This window comes from Heptranchias perlo, chromosome 27 (genome assembly GCF_035084215.1).
Source record: "Heptranchias perlo isolate sHepPer1 chromosome 27, sHepPer1.hap1, whole genome shotgun sequence".
In the NCBI taxonomy this organism is placed as follows: Eukaryota; Metazoa; Chordata; class Chondrichthyes; order Hexanchiformes; family Hexanchidae; genus Heptranchias; species Heptranchias perlo.
Window position 1 is genome coordinate 20,562,091 of NC_090351.1, and position 25,025 is coordinate 20,587,115.

The window sequence follows — 25,025 nt, forward strand, 5'->3', positions numbered from 1 at the left end:
TCTTATCTAGAATCAAAGCAGGAACTTATGTTTATAGATGCTGTGTTTCCTCACAGTGCTGCACAACGTAACTTGCCCCGGAAGAGTTGTCGGTCCTTGATAATTGGTATACTCTCTAAAAGAAGGAAATAGCATCTCACCAGAACATTATGTCTAGCTTTCTCAGTCTGATAATGAAAATTACTTGTGCAAATTACTCTGTAGTGACTGAGGAGTCCAAATGCTTATACTTGTATGGTAATGACCAACCCTTCTGGAAGTTAGTAAATGGAAGTGATATTAGAAATAAGTAATAGAAGAAATTTTGAGACAATTTTAAAAGAACCTCGCAGGGCTGGTGATGTATTGCAGTTGAAGATCACTGTCATTATTTGTGCAACTCTTGTTGAGAAAATTTTATTTTACGAATTATTTTTGACCTGGTGTCATCTGGAACTGATTTGGATTATACATTTATACATGTGAAAAGTATACATTTTTCACAACGTTTGACCTTCAAATTCTTGACCTTATTCTCTCATCTTCATTCTGTGTACATACAGGAATACATCATTTATTTTCCATTACAAATCTAGTAGGCTTGATTGCAGCAATGACTGGGATCTCGAATCTCAATTATTGCATAATTTCAAGTGCTGGTAAATATTACTGGAATCCATGAAAGCTGCTGGCTTCTAGGAGATTAACATGCCTTTTTTGCTTTGATAATGTGCTAGTCAGTCAACTTGCTCATTTAAACCTAACTTGTCTGACCCCACAATTTTCTTTGAAAGTATTTGACCATATAATGTTTGATGTCTCATTTTGTGTATACATTGTAGGTATATATACTGATTTGTTCAGTTGGGAAGTACAATATTTATGGGAGTTTTTTCATAGTGTTCCAAGATAAATCCAGTAATGATTTGTTAATGCTGTGAATACGGCTTTGGCTATGAATTGATTTTAATACACCTTACAGTCAGATACCTGAAGTAAAGTGGACACTCTCTCAAAACTTTATATTAACATTTTTTAATGTGAGTAGACACAAATATATAACAAAATCTGTATTCAAAGAAGTGATTTTTAAAAATGATTAATTCTGTCTCTCTGGAATGTAGTAAATTATGGTTAGAGAGTCAACCGATAGTGTCTCTGCACCTAGCGGAAGTATTTTGGATCTGCAGGGCCTAGGAATCAACAAAGGCTACAACTACCCATGTGATTGACAATGGTACTGTATATATTTAAATTTTAAAATGTCAAATAATTAGTGGTCATCTTCAAAAACAAAAAAAGCAAGAAGATTTAAAAAGGTAAAATTGATATTTAATTTTTTTTAAAGAGAAATAATCCAAACTTTCTCTGATGAAATAAGCAATAGTAATGTCACATGATCAAAAAGATGCAATCTTTGTATACTGAAATAAATGATAGTGCCTCTGATTGGCAGGAACAGCAGCAGGAAGGGGTGGCTGAATAATAGCACCAGAAGAAAAGATTTGTAACTGCCAATCTTACTGTTATCTTGCCTGATGTTAAGTCAAAGTCTATACAGGCTAGCAATGGTCAAATTGTAGAGTTAGGCCTATAGTGGTGGATTGAGAGGTAAGCCTATTCATGGCTAGATGATAGACCTGACATAGCAGGAGCCATTTCGTTACTCTTTCCCTATAGAGGCAATCCTGTGAAGTAAATGGCGTGTGAGATGTGGTCTTAAGTTAAAACTGTATTGAAAAAGTTGTAGACTGTTAAGTTTGTGTGCACGCACACGTGTGCAAGTAAAACAAACTACTCACTGTGGTTGTCCCACTGTGCATGCACTGGTTTTGCTGTTGACTATTGGAACTTCATATCTTACACCCTGAAATTGACCTATTTACTATAGTGAGAATACATAGGAAGGTAATGGATAGCAGTTCCCAATTGTATTCCTTCACACGTACTATGAAAGCAGGCATATACATGGGAAAGGCCGAGATAGATTGACTGAAGGGGAAGACATGGAGATATGGAGCAAGAGTACAAAGCATTGTGTGTCTTAAAAGAGGACAAGGCATCTTTTAATCTTTTTTGAAAACAATATATTTTGCATTGTATACTTCTTTAAAATGTGATAGCTTATTGTGTGTCTGTTCTGACTATGCTCTGGAATTGTTTACAGTACAGTGGGATTGTGGTTCTTTCGTTCATTAACAGCAACCCAACGAGCATGCAGCTCCCAAACCGTTCCAATAATTGCAGTACTGCTGTTGAATTGCTTGCAATTTTACAGTATATTCAAGTGTATCCTTAAAGAGAATTTGCCGTGTCACAGAAAAGCAGAATTTGTACAAGCAACTTTCTGAAGCAGATGAAAAGCTTTGAGTGAGGCGTTAGGGAGACGATATGAAAAATTTCTGGTTTTGTCTTGTGACTTGCTGGACTATGTCCAGCAACACAGTACTCATAATCCTTAACTAGTTCACGTTGTGTTCATGTGTTACACAGCTGAAATATAATGATGTGTTGACAGCATTGGCCAGTGTTGGTTTCTGTTTAAGGATTTGACTAATTGATGTGTCAAACATGTCCTCTAAACCTGGTGCCATGTTACTTTGTATTGGGCTATACTTAATATTCCTGTGAGGTTCTTTAAAAGAAGAGCAGGTTTCAAACAATCACCACAATAAATAATGAAGTGGAAAATAAATACATGCACTTAGCTCAATCAGATTTATCCAGATATTGATCTCATGTGCCTATCTTAAATTTTGATTTTAATTTAGTTAGTGTCTCATAACATTAATAATGATGGTTAGGTGAAGCATCAAAGTGTAAGTAAGTTCCACAGATCCTGTTCCATGGCTCCCCTATTTTTTTTAAAAGGTTTGTGCTGTTCAGCAATAAAACAAAAAGCACATTGGTATTTTAGGAATTAATGTTACTCTGTTTAAAAACCTTCAACATTTCAAAATGAAACTCTTCAGTCTAATATAAATTGTTATAAGGTGGAATGAAATTTGAAGAATTTTAAAATATATTTTGGCATATACTACAGAATTATAATCTAGTTATGTTTTTGAGTTAGCGGTATTGTACAGCAGCCCTGTAAGGGTCAAACAATCTTCCAGCAGCAAAACTGAAGTAATATGAAGTGTCCATCTGTTTAGTAATGAGTGATAATGTTCCTTTCTTTTGATTACCTTCCAATTTTTTTGAAATGTTGGGCAGGCCCAGACAAGGTATCATGAGATGCCCCTCTAATATTAATTACATCTTCTTTATTGGTCAGAGGTTAACTCCTTTTTAAGTGTAATGTTCCTTGAGTCCTGTTTAATCTCTGCAGGCTTTTTAAGCTGATATTTTATGTCTGGTAATTTGAGCCTCTTTGCTCCGCAGACTGATTCCTACACCTTTCTCCAGACCCTTCTCCATAACATTTTGTCCCCAATCAATGTAAAATGAGTTTTCTCCGAATAATACCAGAGAGACTCTTCCAGTTTGGAGTTTGAGTTTATTCTGTTGACCACGAAATGCTAGAATTAAGTTCCTGATTTTTTTTTTAAATTTACATTTATATGTAGTTAAATAACCATTACAGAACTCGGTAACTTTTATTCATTAGTGAATTTGCTGGGACTGCTCCAGATATTTTTCTTATTCCGTTGGAAAATTTAGAGATGGACAGCCCATTTTACAGAATATTGAACTAGAATTTTGGAAGCTTTCCATTTTAATGCAGAACATTATGCTTAATTGCCATGCCAGGACACAATGTCCCTAAGCAATATTATAATTTGTATAACACATGAACAGAAAATGCTGGCAACCTAGCAGACCAGTCAGTATTTGTGGAGAGAATAGACAGGTCAATGTTCTGGGCTCAACCCTCCTTCAGTACTGAAATATGATGGATAAACTAATGTTTTAATAGAAACAGGAAAAGAAGAAAAGAAACATGAGAGGAAATAGTGGTAGAATGACTGTTGGTGGAAGAAGCATTCAAGAAATTACAGACAGAAAAATAAAAGTGTAGATCACTAAACATACCTAAAGAAAAGATGTTAAAATGGAATAAATTGAAAACACAGCCTGCAGATCTGATTTGAAATTAAAACAGAAAATGCTGACAAAATACAGTGGCTTGGAATTTCTGCCCTAAATGAGTTAGAGCTTTCTGCCATTGTTGAACTGAATATCTCTGATATCTAGTTCATTTTATATTGGATTTAAGTAAAATGATTTGTAGTGCGAATGATGAATTCTATTGGCTACCAATCCACATTTGTATGTTGTCTGTATGTAGGCATAATATATATTGTGACCCCCAAAACAGTCAGTGAATGCTCCAGTTGGCATTGAACATAGTTAAATAATGCACAAAGTGCTCGTCAAATTTTCCCAGTCTCACATTCCAGAAGGTGAAAGAACAGAGTGCAGTATTTATTTTATTAATCAACTGGGTGATTTAATATTATTGTCAGTGGGTTTTTAGAAATGCAGCCAGCGGTAAGCCCAAAATAAATTTGCTGGACTTGCTAAATGCAGCCGTGTGGAAGATGCAGTTTTAACAAAATCTGGTATTCTTGGCAGCTGGGGTTAGCAAATCCAGTAGGTTTATTTTTGGTCTGCAACCGGCTGCACAGGACCTGCACCATGGGAACCGGTAGTGCAAATACTCATTGACACCAATAAAAATTGCTTTTGCTTTGTGTGAGACTCGTGCTAGTGCAGCAGTGCAGACGAGCCCAATGTAAACCTCTTGGTTTCATTAAATCCTGCTGCTGGGAAGACCAGTGCCCTGATTTAGTGAATCTAGCAGGTTTGCATTGGGGTTTCAGTTGGCTGCGCAAGAGCTGCATTTCGGGAATCAGCATTGCAAACACCCCACTGACGTCAATAAATAAAAGCAGCTTTAATCCATTCAGGTAGCTTTTTATCCAAAAAAAAGTGCAGCCTAGATGCAGTATTTTTTATTTTTAATCGGGTAACTTTAAACATATTTAAAATTTTCTTTCTTTCAAAAAGCCAGTCATTTACTGAAAAGTCCTGAAATTGCATCCTGTAGTCAGGAATCTTGGGTGAGACAGAAATTGGCAACTTTATTTGTTTTGAATTTGTTTTTACATAAGAGACTCCAATCTTGAAAACCATCTTTAAAATGAGAACATAAGTAGAAAGGATTTGAAAGGTGGATCTTTTTGAAGCAAAGGAAAAATGTATTTGTCTTAAGGAGTAGGAAAGAAACCCCAGATCTATGCGATTTAACAACCAGAATTGGTTTGTGAGGACCACTTTTCTGAAGTTTATGAATGATGTAAATGGAGTACTATTAAAAACAAATTTGATTTTGACAACAAAGAAAACTCTTGCTAAAGTTTGCATTTCTCAGAATTCAGTGTGACCACTTCAAGTAACGTCGCTTGTAGTATGACTGCATTTTATTGCTTAATTAAAATTGAGTAACTATGTGGCGCAGCAGCAAGTTATGGTTCAATAGGAAAAACCAGGACTATAACCTTTGCAAAACCCTTATCTAACTGTGGCCATCAGCTTTCCTGTGAGACTATCTTAAAAACCTTGTCTTATATATGTCAGAATGTGTCAAAAGACAGTTCAGTAGTTATACCAAAGTTATGTATAAAAACACAAATGATGTTTAATATAAGTATTTTCAAAATGAGATTATTTGTTGCTGGCAGGTTCCCTGTACTTCTTACTACTTCCTCTTCCTCCCCACTCAACAATTTTAACCCCTTTTCTCCTGAAGCTGTTTCCCAATGGGATGTGGTTTCATAAGTGCTGGCTCTGTTACTCTCCCCTAATGTCCACTCATCTTGTGTGAGGCTAGACAGCAGTTATCACCAACTACCAGGGGATATTGCAACTGAGCCTGATTCTACCCAATTCTAGCTCTCATACATGATACTTTCCAGCAGGAGGTCATTGGTTAGTGCCCAGGAACAGGAACCTGAGATGCTTCTTTCTTCCCCACTCTAAGCCAGCTATATTACTCTTACTATGCCTTGGATGAAATCAGGCAAGTCAGTGCAAACAGGTGATTGAACATAGTTTGTGTTCCTGTTTTGTATTGCTTAGTAGCATGCAGGACAGTACATTTAACACTGAGCCATTGGAGAAGGCTCACTGCTGATGGGTTATAGGCAATTCCAAACAAATTGGAGATGATTTGCAGCAGTGTTTAGATTTTTGATTTGCTGTGCAAAAATTGGGTATTTAGAGGAATACTTCATTAGGTATGGTCAATCTTCGTTGTTAACAAGTTTCCTATATGTTCAGTTTCCTCTTTTCCAGTTAAAGAATGAATTATATTGTCACATACTATCTGCAGTGGGTGGCACTATTCAGTCCTGTTATATTTTAGATGATATTTGGGTATCTAGCCTGGAATACAGTATTCTTTAATTAGCACAAAGACAATTTACTTTGGAAGGTCAGGGTGTCAATTTCAAGGCCTCCAACCATTTTTTCCACCCTCTACTGCCATCCGTTCTCTGCCTATTCTGGGAACTGTAAACTGTGTTTTAAGAAGTTGCTATGTGGGAGAGGATTAGATATTTAAATGCTGATGTGCTATTGCATACAGTTCACTTGAGATGACAGTTTTGAATAACAAGTAAAGAAAATGCTGACACAGACTGGAGTACCAGCTCATTTAAAATGGTGCTTCCAGATTAGAAATTGGGTCTTTCATGAATTTGCTGTAAACCATTGTGAAATGTCTTTTTATTACATAAGATTGCAACATAATATCTGGAAGCAAGTCTCACTTGTAGGGGGGTCTCAAGTAAATCAGGAGATATTAATTTAATCCTCATTTATTAGCTTCCATGTGCCATATGCTTAAATGCAGGTTGCTGCTTTTTTTGTTGGTGGCAATCTCCCATGTGACACATCTCAACATTAAATATTTGTGGCTCCATGTTGATACTTTCCCATAGCTGGCCCTTCAATCATGAGATTTTTTCCCCCTTCCTTTTGTCAGCAGGGGATGTAAGTGGCATATCTGTTGTCAGATAAAGCTGAAATTTGAATATTTTGTTTTCGTTTCACCTTTTAGTAATTGGGATTAAAGTTTTGCAAAAAAACAATACAGAAGGCCACTGCATGTCCAGTCTGTCTTCCGTGATCTGAATGCCTGCAAAATGTATTTTGAGTTTTCTAGCAAAATTTGCCAGGATTGTGTGAAACCTGAATGGTGCTGAACATTATTGGATCAATCCCGGGATAAAGAAATCCTGCACTCTGAAGCCTAAGCAACTAAACTTGTGGCAAATGGAGATGTTTTCTCAAAGGACTTTGCAGTTGAAGATGATCAGTCACCACACTTTTGTGTAGGAAAAGGCTCACTCTGGTGTAACTTTAATCCATCCAGCAGTGATTCCTGTTCTGTAATACTATTTAAATCATTTGGAGGCACCTCATTACAAATGAGTAAATCGGGAGAACAATACATTTCAGATTAGATTGCTGGTGATTTAGGGAATTGTGCATTTGAATTACCTAGTGAACCATGCTCTAGGAGACTTTTTTTCTATTTCCTGTGCAAACTGCTGTAATCTCATGCAAAATAATGTTCCTCTCACTGTAATGGGAATAAAATCTTCCTCCTACCTGCTGTGAGATTCCCAGATGTAACTATTTTAGCCTGCCTTAGACATGAGGCAGTTAAACAAACTTCTTGGATCATAAATATAAGATAGTCACTAATAAATCCAATAAGGAACTCAGGAGAAACTTCTTTACCCAGAAAGTGGTTAGAATGTGGAACTTGCTACCACATGAAATAGTTGAGGCGATTAGTATAGATACCCTTAAGGGGACGCTACATAAGTACATGAGCGAGAAAGGAATAGAAGGTTGTGGTTAGATGAAATAGGGTGGCAGGAGGCTTGTGCGGAGCATAAATGCGGGCATAGACCTGTTGGGACGAATGGCCTGTTTGTGCTGTAAAGTCTCTGTAATTCTTAGAGAAGTTCAAAATGGTCATATTGTCAAAAAATTATTCAGGTAGAATACTCTGGAGACTGGCTGCTGTAATCCTTAACGATGTACACTTTTAAAACTTTTGGACTAGCCACTGTTGTATCTAAACAGCATTTTTGATGCAGAAGTCCATTTGGCCTTATTTTTGCTGATAGTGTTTACACAGTTGCTTTCCATAGTTACAGCAATCTCTGGTTGTAACAGGTTTAGAGCTACAACATCATTTACGGGTATCCTAATTTAGATTGGTCTATCAGAGTTCTGTTTCAAGAATTAAGTTCTTTTAGATTTACAGAAGTTAGTTTCTGAAAAAGTTCCAACTGGTGCTATTGCAGGACTTCAGGATCATAGATGTCCACTTGTTCAACCATTTCTGGGCATTACCACTGGATTGGAGGGATTCTTTCTGGTTGTTGGGTTTCAGCACAGCATTTGCCCATTAGTAATGTAACCACTGGAAATACTGCTGCTTGTTGTTCTTTACATACTATAGACTCCTACAGCTGTAGTAACTGCTTGTGTTCTTTAAGTAATTTAAACTGCTAGATACCACAAATAAAGAATGGGCCAATCCTGCTCTCCTGAATTCTTTCCAATTTCCATAATGTAATCTATAGAAGTGGCAACGTAGTTTGGTGTGCTGTTAGTGTCTGACTTTCTGTTGTAAACAATTTTACAACACCAAGTTATAGTCCAACAAATTTATTTTAAATTTCGCAAGCTTTCGGAGGCTTCCTCCTTCCTCAGGTGAATGTTATGGAAATGAAATCTTCGAATCCTACGCATTTATAAATCACAGAACAATGCCTGGTGATTACTGCCCGTTGCCAAGGCAATCACAGTGAGCAGACAGAGAGGTGTCACCTACAAGGCCACCGAATATACAAACCCCCCCAAAAAAAGAGAGAGAGGCAGAGACATAGAGACATCCAGAAGGAAGACAGCAAATGACCCGTTATATAAAAAACAGATAACATTTGTTCGCTGGTGGGGTTACGTGTAGCGTGACATGAACCCAAGATCCCGGTTGAGGCCGTCCTCATGGGTGCGGAACTTGGCTATCAATTTCTGCTCGACGATTTTGCGTTGTCGTGTGTCTCGAAGGCCGCCTTGGAGTACGCTTACCCGAAGGTCGGTGGCTGAATGTCCTTGACTGCTGAAGTGTTCCCCGACTGGGAGGGAACCCTCCTGTCTGGCGATTGTTGCGCGGTGTCCGTTCATCCGTTGTCGCAGCGTCTGCATGGTCTCGCCAATGTACCATGCTCTGGGGCACCCTTTCCTGCAACGTATGAGGTAGACAACGTTGGCCGAGTCACAGGAGTATGAACCGTGCACCTGGTGGGTGGTGTCCTCTCGTGTGATGGTGGTATCTGTGTCGATGATCTGGCATGTCTTGCAGAGGTTACCGTGGCAGGGTTGTGTGGTGTCGTGGACGGTAACCTCTGCAAGACATGCCAGATCATCGACACAGATACCACCATCACACGAGAGGACACCACCCACCAGGTGCACGGTTCATACTCCTGTGACTCGGCCAACGTTGTCTACCTCATACGTTGCAGGAAAGGATGCCCCAGAGCATGGTACATTGGCGAGACCATGCAGACGCTGCGACAACGGATGAACGGACACCGCGCAACAATCGCCAGACAGGAGGGTTCCCTCCCAGTCGGGGAACACTTCAGCAGTCAAGGACATTCAGCCACCGACCTTCGGGTAAGCGTACTCCAAGGCGGCCTTCGAGACACACGACAACGCAAAATCGTCGAGCAGAAATTAATAGCCAAGTTCCGCACCCATGAGGACGGCCTCAACCGGGATCTTGGGTTCATGTCACGCTACACGTAACCCCACCAGCGAACAAATGTTATCTGTTTTTTATATAACGGGTCATTTGCTGTCTTCCTTCCGGATGTCTCTATGTCTCTGCCTCTTTTTTTGGGGGGGTTTGTATATTCGGTGGCCTTGTAGGTGACACCTCTCTGTCTGCTCACTGTGATTGCCTTGGCAACGGGCAGTAATCACCAGGCATTGTTCTGTGATTTATAAATGTGTAGGATTCGAAGATTTCATTTCCACAACATTCACCTGAGGAAGGAGGAAGCCTCCGAAAGCTTGTGAAATTTAAAATAAATTTGTTGGACTATAACTTGGTGTTGTAAAATTGTTTACAATTGTCAACCCCAGTCCATCACCGGCATCTCCACATCATGACTTTCTGTTGGCAGTGTCTCCTCAGTTTGATCCTAGTGGCTGCTGGGAGTCCAGCAATCATGGAGATTGTATGTAAATAGATTAATTGCATGCCATATTGTGAATTAGGAGATTGTACAAAAAATCTTTAAAATATTAAAAGGCTGGTGAATCAAGTGAGCAGCAGAAATATAAATCTTGAAGTGGCTGCAATAAAGATATTTCGGGCAGCGGTTGTACATTATGAAACTTCCATTAAATATTTGTAGAAACTGAAGTAACTTGCATATATTTCTACTGTCATTTTAATTCTTTAAACTGGTTGTCATATACATGAATTTTGAGCTTGTAACCATAAAGTATTGAAAATGAAGCCCTTTTTCTTGAAAAAGAGGAATATTATAGAGTATGGAGGACGAGTAAGAGAATAGGATCAGACTAGGTGGTAATAAGGGGACATATGTTTAGGATTTGTACTGAAAGCATAAAGTAGGAGATTAGAAGGATTTTTTGATTTCTTCAGTCGCCACTCCAGGCAATCACAATATTTAACAGTTGCAGGGAAAAGCTGGAAAATGGGATTGGAACAGATATCCGAATTTGTGGAACTAGCATTGACTGGCACAATGGGCCAAATGGTTTCCTTTGCTGAAACTTTGATGATTCTACAATCTTATTGACCAGAATTACAATAAAGTCACCGCTACAGCCATGTGTTGCTAACATATTGGTATTAAAATTGCATTATTGATATGGATACCACTGTAAGTTGCATTGTGAAAAAATCCTGGCGTTCAAGAACACCTATTGATCCTAGTTAGTAAGGAAAGTTGAAATGAAACTGTCTAATTTCCTAATTTATTGAATTTTTGCATGTGGTTCTTTGTACATATTGGAGCTAAAAATTGAAGTGTTGAGATTAGTGGTTCAAATAGTTTGTGAGTAGTTCTGTGCTAAACAAAATAAAATGGTATTACCTTGTTTGAGCTTTGCCTGTAACAAACTAGTTGTCTTTTCTGGTGTCCTAATTTCACAGTGTGGTTCATTTTGTGCAGAGCATAATTGATACATTTCAAATGCGATTGAAGACGATGGAAGAAAATCACAGTACCCCTTTTCCTAAGTTAAATACTCTTTTATCCTAGGTTCTGTTGGTCAGCAGCAGTCGTCACCCAGACAAATGGATTGTGCCAGGAGGTGGCATGGAGCCTGACGAGGAACCGAGTGTGGCAGCTGTCCGAGAAGTCTGTGAAGAAGTATGTACAGAGCACTCATTTGTTCTGTGTTCTTAAACTTCACTATAAACTAATTTTAAAATTATTTAATTGTTAATCAGACTTCTGTTGGAGTTAGTTAAGTTGTGCCAGTCAGATAGCTTCTTCCTTCAATCTGCATCAGTTTAATTGAAATGGCTTTGAGCCATATTTGGCAAGTTCCAATCTTTTTACTACTTTTGGCTGATAGTTGCACAATACTTTATTTCCAGATGCAACCATTGACAAATATTTAATTCTTAATTGCAACTATTTTCAACATACCACTAGAATAAGCCCATGTACCCAGTCAGGGGAATTGCGAGAATAATCCTTTATAATGATTTTAACATTGGGGTATTCCTCATGTAATATTCTCTTCTTCATGTATAAAGGGCACTCCTCCTGATACATTTCCTATTGCTAAACCTTCAAGTGTTCCTGTAATTGTTTTCATGCATGAAGACTTTGTCGAGTTTTATTTTTCTCTAATTTGGTGTTTGTCACGATGCCATCAGCATTCTTAAAAAGATGCTCCAAATATCGACGTGCAATTTGTAACTTGAAAGGCATAACAGCCACTTTGAAAAGCCTTGCCATGACACAAAGTCCTGTATTATGTGCCTGAAAGTTCACTTGCTGGTTCATCGCGTTTCCACTGTTGAAATATGATGCTACGCACTGCATCAACCTAGTGATCTGCAGATAAATCAACTGCGATAGTCCTGGCACAAACCTAGTGAGGTACTGGCTTCAGGCAAAGACTTAATTTGCTCTCCAGACCTTCCTCTACAGTTTTCATTCCCTGGTACTGAGGACAATAATGAGTTATTGCAGCAAGATTCTCGTGAAATTGACCCGAATGGTTTTTGGAAGCATCAGTGAGACCAGTTCCACTTGGGTTCCAGTTCAATGTGGATGTTGTCACTGACGTGCTCTACACATTCCCTCAGGCGCAGTTGAGCTTGGTCTGTGTGGTTGCATCACTACGCATGTTTCCTCTTACTGAAGGAGGGCTTGTTGCATATTTGTGGCCATGGTTATCCAACATACCACTTTGTGTCAGAACACGTGCAACACTGGCAAACTGCTCTGGTGGAGTAAACCTCAGCTCAAGTATTTGGCCGTATATATCTCCCGTCAGGTTGTGTCGACCACAACTCCATTAACTAATTCTTCTGTTGTTTACCAAGTTCAGGACAAGCTTGGGTAATTGCACCTGCATGGTAGGAAGCTTATTTCTCAGAAGGAAGGCAAGGAATTAAAATAGTTGGACTTTATGGGGGGAAAAAAGATGCATTTCAGAAGCCAGTGGTGGTATAACACTATAGATGCTTGTTCTGAAGTAACTACCCAATTGGGCTATCTATCAAACTTCTGGTCGAATGGAATCATCTACTCTGAACATGCAAAGAGCCTAGATTTGGGAGCCATTTTGTCAGGTAAAGTTGGCATTTTGAGTCCCCAGGCCATTAAAACATACTAGCACATAAGAAAGAGCAAGAATTTAATTTCAAGGTATTTGTGGTCCCATGTCCTACATCGATATTTAATTTTTTTTTAAAGTTAAATTCTGAATGGTTGATTACTGTTCTATGTTAACTAATCAGCCTCTCTCGACCTCGAGGGAACCCATTTCATTATGGCTATTTGTCCATAGCGCAGAAATTTCCTCAGATGCCATATTAGGCAGAAAATCTACCAACACAGCATATTCCCTTTCTAACCTCTATTGACACTTAGGAATTTTACTAAGTGCGTTTCTGTGGTTGCTGCTTCCTTAAGGCTTAACATCTAAATTTAAACCTAGCTATCAGAGTTGGAATTTTCAGTAAATCTAGAGAAATCCTGACCAGATGCTTTGTAAGATCTTAATATTATAAAGATCACTCACTAGTGCCAGAACTATCTGGTGACACACTGAGCAAGAGTGGATGATACCATTGCTGTTTCCAGTTCATGCCTGACTTACCTCAAGTCATAAGATAGCTTCTAGTTATGAGGCTATCCAGAACTGGACCTATTTGAGAATGTTAATTTTTTTATTTTTTTTAATTTATGGTCCTCACATGACACTCAGCCTGGGAAGCCAACAAATGGACCGTTAAAACTGTGCAGCCTCACCCCTACGGTCTGGAAATTGTTCCGAGTTTTGTTTTCTAGTTCTTAGTTTTGGCAGTCTTTTCTTGCCAGTTTTTTTTCCATCCAGAGTCCTGTTACTGTCTGAAAGGAATTCATTTCAGGACCCCCCAGCTTTTTCTACACTAAGGTGAAAGCATGCAAACGCTTATTCACTGGGTATTCCGCTGTTCTTGATTATCATGGATGACTTGGAGGAGGATCAGAGGGAGGAGGGACAGTGCTTGAGGACCATGTCTGGAGACTGAACTAAACTCGCTACTACCACCCGACACCCCACCCCCAGAAAGTGTACACTGAGCCAATTTCATTTGAGGCACTGTCAGAGGAGCTGTATGTGCACAGACTGCTCTTCACCAAAGAAGCAATTGGCCACTTCTGCGAAATGCTCCATGAAGACCTTAAAGACCTTGTCAGTGGCAATGAAGGTGACGATGGCCTTCAATTTCGATGGCTCTGGTTTCTCCTTTTTATAGCGCCATGTGGCTACTCTGAGGTAAGCCATTGGCTGCACAGTGAACAAGGTCCTTAATTCCTTACTGAGCTCGCTGCGCCATAGCCAGATTGACTTTCCAGCAAATTTTGGCATAGGTATAGTGCGAGAGATGAATGGAGAGTGCAAAAGTACGATTGACGGCATAAGTCGCACATCACGCCATTCCAACAAATCCAGGCCCAATACTTCAACATTCAACTAACTGAGGAAAGTATGGTTTTCAGACATCCGTCAGATGTTCATCCCTAGTTGATCTCACTATTACACCAAAAGGACCTCATATCTTAACTAATGGCTAAATGTGATTACCTTGAACCATCTCTAATTTTAGGAAAACATTTTGCATCTTCATTGTTATGTCATGCTCGTGTTTGCCAAGAAAGCCGTTTCTAACCAGCATACAGCACTAAGTGGAAAAAGTTTGATGTCAAAACAGACCTGCCAATTTTGAGGATTTACACCGCCACCTAAACTTTTAGGTTAGAAACAGATTTCCATAAGTGTAATTTGCCAGAAGAAAGTTGAACATCTCATCTTCTCTCCACCCCGCCGCCGCCCCCACCCGCCCCCCCCTTCCAAAAAAGAAGTCTCCCAAAAAACTATTTGAATTTAAATCTGGTCCTCTGAAAGCTTATACATCCTCCTTTTGAATGCTTCTTGTAATTCAAATTTAGCTTTGGTTTTAGTCTGGGGTTGGTGAATTTGTCATTAATAGTTGTTTAACCATAGTAGTTTCTTGTCAGCACTTCAATTTAGGTTACAGCTTACTGCCAAGTATCCATTATTGTCTGTTTAATCATAGCTGTTAATCATTAAACTAATTGAGGATCCCCTCACAACTAACTCGCGCCACAGCACTCAAACTCTGAATGGAAATCACTACCAGTTTTGAGTATTTTTAGATGACATTGCTCCAATTTCCCAAATACTTTGCACACTAAAAGTTGCCATAGGCCCTGTCAAACGGACATTAGTTGTGCAAAGGCACACTATGAACATTACCATGGCCTTGTGCTATGTCTGGTGCTGAAATACAAATACATACTAAGATGCCAATTTTATCTTTTTGCACTAGTTAAAATTGAATTAGGTAGAAATTCCAACATGGAAACAGGCTGTCAGCCACCTATCTAATGTAGTCTTCTCTGTTTTCATGGTCCCTGCTTCAGTCACTAACTTTGGTAGTGCATTCCACAGCCTCACGACCCTCTTTTTTAAAAAATAAGTGCCTTGTGTTCTCTGTCCTGAATTTCTCATTTAATCTCACATCTTTCAGCTCATTCTAGACCTCTAAATCACTGGAAACATACAGTTTCTATCTACTCTGCCTCATCCCTTCATAATTTTAAACGCCTATGTCAAATCACAGTGTAATCTCCTCTGTTCTAATGAAAATAACCCCGTTTTTCAAGTCTTTATTCGTATTTCCTTTATACCGTCCAGCATCCTGGTGAATTCCTATCATATCCTTAATCACTTCAATATCTTATAACGTGGAGCCCAAAACTGCGCGCACTACTCCAGCTCTGGTCTTACTAAGGTTTTGTATAAATTCACCATGATGATGGACATTGCCCTTTGCATACCATGGGAATTATTACGAGGCCAAATCTGATAGACTTGCTTTATCGTTGGTTCCCTAGTATAGTAAATGGAGTCATTCCACAATACAATTAAATCCTTATTTTTTCATAGAATGAACTAAATCTGTTACCTAGTGTGATGAAAAGTGATCCTGCCTTTTTTGGTAACATCTTTTATTTTAAAAATGGAAAGCCATTGTTTATCACAGGGCGTGTATGAATATATTTCAAATATTCTTCCATCTTAAACAAATAATTTTGCAGGCTCCCATTGTAATGCCAAGATGCCGTAGCTTGGTAGCAGAATACTTTTATAAACATTTTAACTGCACAAAATGATAAAATACACCAGGATACAATTGTCCTGTAGTTCACAAATTATTCCATTGATTCCATTCTTTTTGGGGATGAATGTGGCTTTAATACCATATACTGAAAAATTTATGCTGGAAATAATTGTAACCCTTTCAGAAAAATTAAATCAGCAAACTTATTTTGAAGAGCTTGCTTGTTTTTAAATCAAGTCCCTTTAGATACCACAAAATAGTAGGAATAGATCCTATCTATTTTCCCTCCATTGGTCATTTATGTGGCTAGACCTGGGTTCGTGTTTGCTGTGTTGACGCTTAGCTGTGTTGTTATGGGAGGTGCTATGCAGTCTCCAAAGCACGAAGGTGCTCGAGTATTCGACATTCAATATAAATGGGATGTAAGGCATTCATACAAACAAAAATGAATGTTGATGAATCCAGTCGAGAGAGGATTTGCATTTATATAGCACTTTTCACATCCTCTGGATGTCCCAAAGTACTTCACAGCGAATAAATTATTCACTGTTATATCAGAAAATGTGGCACCGAATTTTCACACAGCAAGATTCCATGCACAGCAATAAGATAAATCTGTTTTAATTAATCTGTTTTTGGTGGTATTGGTTAAGGGATAAATGTTGACTAGGATACCAAGAGAACTCCCTTACTACTCTTCAATTAGTGCCTGGAATCTTTTACGTCCACCTGAACAGACAGTTAAGGCCTCAGTTTAAAGTTTCATCCAGAAGTCAGTGCGGCACTTTCTCAACATTGCACTGAAGTGTCAAACTAGATTTTGTGCTCATGACCTGCCGTGAGGCTTGAACGCACAACCTTCTGACTCGAAGGAAAGAGTGCTAAGACTTGGCAAGGTCCAGAGGATGCTTCTTGGATTCCTCGAGGGCAGAATAAATGTTGGAATTGATTTGTAACGTAGTAATCAGGGCTTTGGTGTTTTAAGTCTTAACTGTGATCTATGAGAATAGCAAAATCCTGGCCTTATAGAATATTGGTGAAGTATTTGTTAGAGTAATATTCAACTGTAAGATTGATATTGCTATTCATCTTGTAAATGCTATATGATGGCATCCTGTACTAAGGGCCTTGCCCCCGCATCCCACCTAGAATATTCTTGGTGGAGGGAAGGTCAAGGCCCATAGTACAGGATACCATCAAGCTGAAGAGAATGGGAAAGATGATGAGGTAAATCAGAAAGTATTGATTAGATGACTTCAAGCTTGTGTTTTGAAAATCTGTCTTAAGAGAAAGGGAAGACTGAAAGAAATAAGGAATTCCATTTTTGAGGTCCTGCCAAAGAATGAGTTCAATCAGGAGATGTTCATTGAGTCCAGATGCATGAAGGAAGAAAACTGTAGGATGGCACACTTAGATCTTTAGAAGAAACAAGAGAGGAGTTCAGAGCAGTGCTGATCATAGAATTTTGATAAAATAGAGACCAGAAAGATAATGGGAAAAGAGAGGTGAGAGAAGGATCCCTTATCAAACAATAGGTGCTAGAAAATTTCTCCAGATGACAGAGCATTTTCAACAGACTTGCCCTTTGCAGACAATTGACATATTGATGGAAAAGGAAGTGTTTGGTATGAAAAAGGAAAATTCACTTTTTGGATGAAGTATTAGGAAGGCAGTAGATTTGGAATTTCTTTTTGAAATCAGGAGACAGTAAGGCTACAAATTTCAATAGGACTAATGATGGAGCCATCAAAGTTAAATGTGGTAACTTTTGGTTGCACTTGCAGTTTTGAAAGCAACAAGATTTTCACTGCTTCTTGAATTACTTGTAGAAAGTAGATGCGTAACACAGTTCTTCCTGTTGAACATCTGAAAATAAATGGCATCTAGTGGGATTGACAGAATCTAGGGTGCAAAAATTGGGGAAGAAGATAACTGCCAAGAAAATAAAATTGAGTCATGGAGATTAAGAAATAGAATTTTTGTTCAATGATACAGGCCTTGTTTGTGAGAAATACTCCCTGATGTGAGGTCCTTCAATTTTGGTTGCTAGCACAAACTATGAAAACCACAACAGTCTGTTCAATAGGTTAGATATCTTGGCACTATACTTATGCAGCCAAGCAGACTCCAGGATAGAAACTGGTTTAGACCGGTGCGGATTATGTGCAGCTTGGTTGTCAGTGTACAGCGCATGGTTCATTGGTGTAAAAGAATGTTGCTTGCAGCTTCCATAGAGAACTTAGATATTCTAAACCGTTAAACTTTGCACTCACGGTTCTGTTTGCTTTTTCTAGAGGAGTTTAACTCACTAGCACAAACTGAAATTATTTGGCATTAATCTAATTTGGTTGCCCTGGTACAATATCTTTAAGATTCATGACAATTTGCACAAATGATTTGAAAATATGAAGCCAATGAAGTAATGAGCTTACAGTTCAAGGGTTTATGTATAAACTGAATGAGTTATTGTGAAGGGGTTTTGGCCTTGCCCATTCTCTGTGCTGATCATTAGATTTTCATGAATTCAAGTGAGGCTCTTTTGAGTACTGCCTCTGTATAATGGATTGAAGAGCTGAAAAGGCTGATGGAATTACAGAGCTCTGCACAGTTACTGATTTAGCAGTATTGTAATTGCATGTAAAAATGTGCAAATGCAAGCAAGAAAAATTACGCATGCACAAAATTATTGTAATTCAACTTTTTAATGCATATTTGTTGAGATTTGATCAACTGGTTGCTACACAGCAGCCAAAGTAGATTGTCAAAGGACAGACAACTTGCCAGTAGCAGAGGCCACTTCTCCACTCACAAGCTTCTGGAGCTAATTATAGTATAATTGGCAATTTTACAAACTGGCAGGATTACATCTACCACATTGATCCTGTTTAATGCCAAACGAGCGTTTGGTTATGAATTTGTTCTCTTTTTCACTGATTCCAAAGATGCACTGAATAGCCATGAACATGTTGCTTACAGTGCAGATGTGTTGCAAAACTTTGACTGTGGGAAATAGTATGAATAATACAGATTTAGAAGTCTTTGGTAGTATAATTAATATTAGCTGATTTGTTCTATTTGTGGCATTATTCCAAGAACTTGGTGTTAGAGGGTCTAAAGGTGCTATGCATAAAGACAGCTTGCACAGCACTTCGCAGCCAATTAAGTATTTTGAAGTGTGGCCGTTGTTGCAACGTAGGGAAATGTAGCAGCCAATTTGCACACAGCAAGGTCCCACAAACAGCAATGAGATAAATGACAAGGTAATTTGTTTTTGGCAGTGTTGGATGAGGGATAAATGTTGGCCAGGACAATGAGAAAGCTCCCCTGCCCCTCTGCATAGTGCCATGGAATATCGGTATAACGTTGCAGCGGAAGGTGCTACCTTCGACAATGCAGTACTCCCTCAAGACTGCACTGATGTGTCCATCTAGATTATGTGCTTAAGTCTCTGGAGCGGGGCTTGAACCCACGATCTTCTGACTCCAAAGCGAAAGTGCTACCTTGGCTGACATCTTAAACGGAATCCTTGATTATGATACTGAGACTCATTTCCCCTAAAGCATCCTAATTTAATGTAACCAATGTCAGTTGCAGAATAACGATTGTTTAAACTTTTTAAACATATCGATAGGTTCAGTAACTATCCTTTTTCAAAATAAAAGTAATATTTCATAGATTGATGTAACTGGGGTGTTCATTTCTGTCATGCTGCAACATCAGCAGATCCTTGGTAAAACAGGACTTCAGGCCACTAATCTGGAAGATTCCCATTCCAAACCTCAGGGTCAGGAACATTTGCATTTGGTGATACCCGGGTGCCTCCATTAATGAGGGTGGGGAAATATTGGAGTGGTGCCTTGTCAAAACATTAAGGGAACTGCCATTGTATGCCAGAGAACAAAACTAACAACATTTTCTCATTTGAAACTTGCTGCTTTCCCAAAGGCACGAATTGGGTAAAAGACATCTTACACACTCTTGGGCCCCACTTATGCCAGGATCTAATCCTGACCTGATATGTAAGCCTGCATTATATGGGCACGCTAAGTGTTGGGGCTTCCAACAGATGATATTCTGCTAGTCCCGTATCCCGTGATGTCTGCATGGAGGGGGGCCAGAACAAGAAATGTCTGCCCCCACTCCTATGGGAAATTGTGAGTGCGCAAAAAAGGGGTAGAGATTTGGTGTGACTAGTTCCTACCTTGCCCGCCCAGATAACAGCAGCTTTGCACTGCCAGGACTAGGGAATTTTGGGGCTGCTTTCTTTTTTCATTTTCATTCGTGTCAGTGTTAGTAAAGCCAGCAAATCCTATTAGCAGGGAGTAGTTATTTTAAGGAACTTAAATAGTGAAATAGAGCAATAGTGAAATAGTATCACGACTCCCTGCCTCAATTTCATGCTGCCACTGTTTGTACAAGAAATTCTGTTGCAGTACGATACTCAACTTCAATCTGTTGGACAATTGAGAACATTTTTTTATTGTGCCAAAATTGTGCTGTATGGCATGTTGTGGTTTTTGCTATTGATGTAATCTGAGAAATCTTTCCAAGTCACCGACAGCTTAATTATCAACATTGCATGTAAATTCTGTGTTCCTGAGCTCGGCTTTAAGTTGAAAGATCAAGGAATGCCTGAAGTGGTACCCATGTCAACCAGGTTAGTGGGGGCGAATTTCTGTGGGGATTCTCCCCCGTAAACACTTCTTTCCAGTGGTTTCTGCGGCTCTTCCAGCGAAGTTACGACAAACGAGCTGGAGAACCCCTGCTGAAATCCTCTCCGCCCCCCCAGTATATCTTGCGTTTTCAGTGGCTTAGGGTGATGTAGATATTTTCAAGTTCTGCACAAGAGAAGAATTTACAAGAAAGGCTATCAATAAAACTAAAAAAAACTTAATTGACAAAAGACAGCGAGGACAGAAATTAATGCTGAAAGGAGAAACAAAGTTTTCAAAGGTAAAATTAGCTTGAACTTTATGTTGGGATAGCCATGCTTCTTCTAAGTACAGTTCCCACCGCTTAAAACATCCACGTTTAAAACGGGGAGTCACTTATATCGGCCAACAAGTGATAACCATTAGCCATTTACATTAACGGCAGTCTCAAAGTTCCCAGTTATAGAGTCTTAAGTGCTCTGTTTATTTTGGGCAGAAACATCTGTGCTTAGTCACTAGTTTGCATCTCACAGTCTTGATCGACAACATTGGGCTGGAAATTGCTCGTAAAACAGTAGTGAGCCTAATGGCACTCACCGTTGTCAATGGGCAAATCGAAGTGCAAGTTCCAGCGACCGCACATGTGCAGTCAAACGTGGAAATCCAGAATTTGCTTTTCCTGATTCCCTGCTGAGCTGACAGCTTTGCGTTAGAGATATCACAGGCTGGAATCAATGGACCAGTGCGAACTTGCTCTCCTGCGCAGCAGAAAACTAACTAAACTTGCCAGAAAAAAGATGTTATATGAGGTCTAAACTAGCTTTTAATGGTGTGGTAAGTATTCATGACTGCCAAACAACCTCTCTAGCACTGAAAATTAACGTTTAAAAATGTGGAGTCTCATTACTCCTGATTTTAATAGTTTTCGGAAATTTTTTTTAAAAGATGTTAATTAACCTTTTTTTTTACTTTATCTCTCTTACCCTCAGTCTTTTAATCTTACCCTCTCTTTATTTCGCTTTCTCAATCTGATTTTATAGTACATTTACTAATCTTATCTGACACTTCCTGGTTCTTTGTCTGCGCAGTTTGTGAATGAGCTTCACTTCCTGGTTCTCACAGCATGACTTGCTTCAAGCTGATTGGTGGAGGGGACCCAGAGATCCTTTCCTCCTCACAGCTCAGAGAAGCCTGGGAACGACCGCTGTACTTGCAGATCTCAATTAAAGCAAGTTGGCGCCCAGAAGCCTGCAAAAAGTTTGCGAGTAAGTTAGTTACTTATGAGCGGCAGGCCACATCCGTTTGTCGCTCAGCGCAATTTCTGGCCCATTGTTTTCATATTCTTGTGAATTACACAAGTTTTTAGGGTCAGGAACAACAGAATGCCTTGAATTGTTGTCTTGGCCCCAGATCAAAGGAATCTGCAGTGGGCTAGTAAAACAATTTAGCATGACATTATCTAATCATTTTCATGAGGTTGGTGCTGTAGAGCTTGGGTTCCTTGGTCGGGTCTAGGGTTCGGCATTAAGGGGGTTTGTTTAGGTATATAGCGCTACCACGTTATACTGGCCATCGCGTATAACTGACAAATCGCATTCACATGATTGCACCCACTATAAGTGGTGGGGACAGTATTCCCTAATTCTACCTCAACTGAGGACCAAGAGGGAGCAGCACCAATTTATTGCACTGTTTAGTAGCAGAATTAAATTTTCTAACTTCTACATCACTCAATTATTTTTTTTTAAATTTGAAAGCTTGTGTAACTTCCTGGAAAGAAAGCCCCGCTTCCACGTATTTATCATAATGTTCCCTTGTTTGCTAGTTTTAATTTCCAGTTTTAAGTGCAACTTTATTTTTAGATCTTTCATTATCACAGGTCTGTAAATTAGAACAACTTTGCCACACACAGTTCTGAAGCTGTGCATTTGCAAATCTTCAATAGATTGCCAACTAAATGCATTAACCCATTTATTATTACCTTTTGAGTACTCAGTTTTTTGAAGCTTGTAGGTCCATAGGTGGCCTTCTACAGCTAATAAACAAGAACATTTTGTATTCTCAACCACCGTTTTTCATGTTACTGAAACTGGTACAGGCATAGAGGTACAGTTGGAGTTAAGTAAGAACAGGTGTCAAATTTGAGGTGTAGTAACTAGCAGCATATGACTTTGAAAAATTATATTGCTATCAATGAGCAAGTCTCACTTTCCATAAACTGGTGCGTATTTCAGCAACTTGGATTCAACAAGTAATACATTTAATATTCTGAATATAAGGAATTGAGTACAAAGTGATGACACTGTCTGGAAAATAATTCAGGCAGAAGTAGCAATGTGTAAAACTTTTTTGCTGGCCTTCTTTGCAAACTTTTTGGATTGAGGTGGATCTGCAGAAGCTATTGTTTTCTTGACAGACATATGGTAGCACCTTTTTAGGTGGTGCTCTGGTCATGGCATGCGTGGCCATACCTGTTATAAAGGGTGGCATGGAGTGAGCTTTCCTCATCAAATATGCTGGCCAATGTTTTTCTTTTATTCATTCATGGGATGTGGGCATCTATTGCCCATCCCTAATTGCCCTTGAAGTTGTGGTGGTGAGCCGTCGCCACCTTGAATCGCTGCAGTCGGTGTGGGTGAAGGTACTCCCAGAATGCTGTTAGATAGGGAGTTTCAAGATTTTGACCCAATGGCGATATATTTCCTGACGAAGGAGCAAAGCTCCGAAAGCTTGTGATTTCAAATAAAGCTGTTGGACTATAACCTGGTGTTGTGCGACTCGATATATTTCCAAGTCAGAGTGGTGTGTGACTTGGAGGGGAACGTGCAGGTGGTGTTGTTCCCGTGCGCGTGCTTCCCTTGTCCTTCTAGGTGGTAGGGATCACTGTTTGGGAGGTGCTGTCAAAGAAGGCTTGGCGAGTTGCTACAGTGAATCTTGTAGATGGTACACACTGCAGCCAGGTGCGCTGGTGGGGGATGGGGTGTCAATCAAGTGGGCTGCTTTGTCCTGGATGGTGTCGAGCTTTTTGAGTGATGTTGAAGCTGCACTCGTCCAGGCAAGTGGAGAGTATTCCATTGCACTCCTGACTTGTACCATGTAGATGGTGGAAAGGCTTTGGTGAGTCACTTGCTGCAGAATACCCAGCCTTTGATCTGCTTTTGTCGCCACCGTATTTGTGGCTGGTCCGGTTAAGTTTCTGGTCAGTCGTGACCCCCGGGATGTTGATGGTGGGGGATTCGGCGATGGTAATGCCGTTGAATGTCGAGGCGAGGTGGTTAGACTCTTGTTGGAGATGGTAATTGCCTGGCGCGAATGTTACTTGCCAATTATCAGCCCAAGCCTGGATGTTGTCCAGGTCTTGCTGCGTGCGGACACGGACTGCTTCATTGTCTGAGGGATTGAAAATGGAATTGAACACTGCAATCATCAGCGAGCACCCCCACTTCTGAACTTATGATGGAGGGAAGATCATTGATGAATCAGCTGAAGATGGTTGGGCCTGGGACACTGCTCTGAGGAACTCATGCAGTGATGTTCTGGTGCTAAGATGATTGGCCTCCAACAACCACTACCATCTTCCTTTGTGCTAGGTATGACTCCAGCCACTGGAGGAATTTCCCCGATTCTCATCGACTTCAATTTTACTAGGGCTCCTTGATGCCACACTCTGTCAAATGCTGCCTTGGTGTCAAGGGCAGTCACTCTCACTTCGCCTCTGGATTTCAGCTCTGTTGTCCATGTTTGGACCAAGGCTGTAATGAGATCTGGAGCCGAGTGGTCCTGGCAGAACCCAAACTGAGCATCAGTGAGCGGGTTATTGGTGAGTAAGTGCCGCTTGATGATGACGACACCTTCCATCACTTTGCTCATGATTGAGAGTAGACTTGGGTGGTAATTGGCCAGATTGGATTTGTCCTGCTTTTTGTGGACAGGACATACCTGGGCAATTTTCCACTTTGTCAGGCAGATGCCAGTGTTGCAACTGTACTGGAACAGCTTGGCTAAAGGCGCGGCGATTCTGGAGCACAAATTTTCAGCACTACAGCCGGGATGTTGACTGGGCCCATAGCCTTTGCTGTATCCAGTGCACTCAGCCATTTCTTGATATCACGTGGAGTGAAACAAATTGGCTGAAGACGCTGGGGATTTCGGGAGGAAGCAGAGATGGATCATCCACTTGGCACTTCTTGCTGAAGATGTTTGCAAATGCTTCAGACTTGTCTTTTGCACTCACGTGCTGAACTCTGCCATCATCATTGAGGATGGGGATGTTCACAGAGCCTTCTCCTCCTGTCAGTTGTTTAATTGTCCACCACCATTCACGACTGGATGTGGCAGGACTGCAGAGCTTTGATCTGATCAGTTGGTTGTGGGATCGCTTAGCTGTCTATAGCATATTGCTTCTGCTCTTTAGCATGCATGGTAGTCCTGTGTTGTAGCTTCACCTGGTT

The 25,025-nt window shown here is 39.8% G+C and overlaps 1 protein-coding gene across 1 annotated transcript in view; it reads left to right on the forward strand.

The window, feature by feature from the left end:
* LOC137344451 (diphosphoinositol polyphosphate phosphohydrolase 1) overlaps positions 1 to 25,025 on the forward strand; it is a 72,988-nt gene that overhangs the window by 25,969 nt on the left and 21,994 nt on the right. The window contains exon 2 of the mRNA XM_068007426.1: positions 11,310 to 11,420. Within this exon, the coding sequence (XP_067863527.1) occupies positions 11,310 to 11,420 (111 nt within the window). The remainder of the gene's footprint in view (positions 1 to 11,309; positions 11,421 to 25,025) is intronic.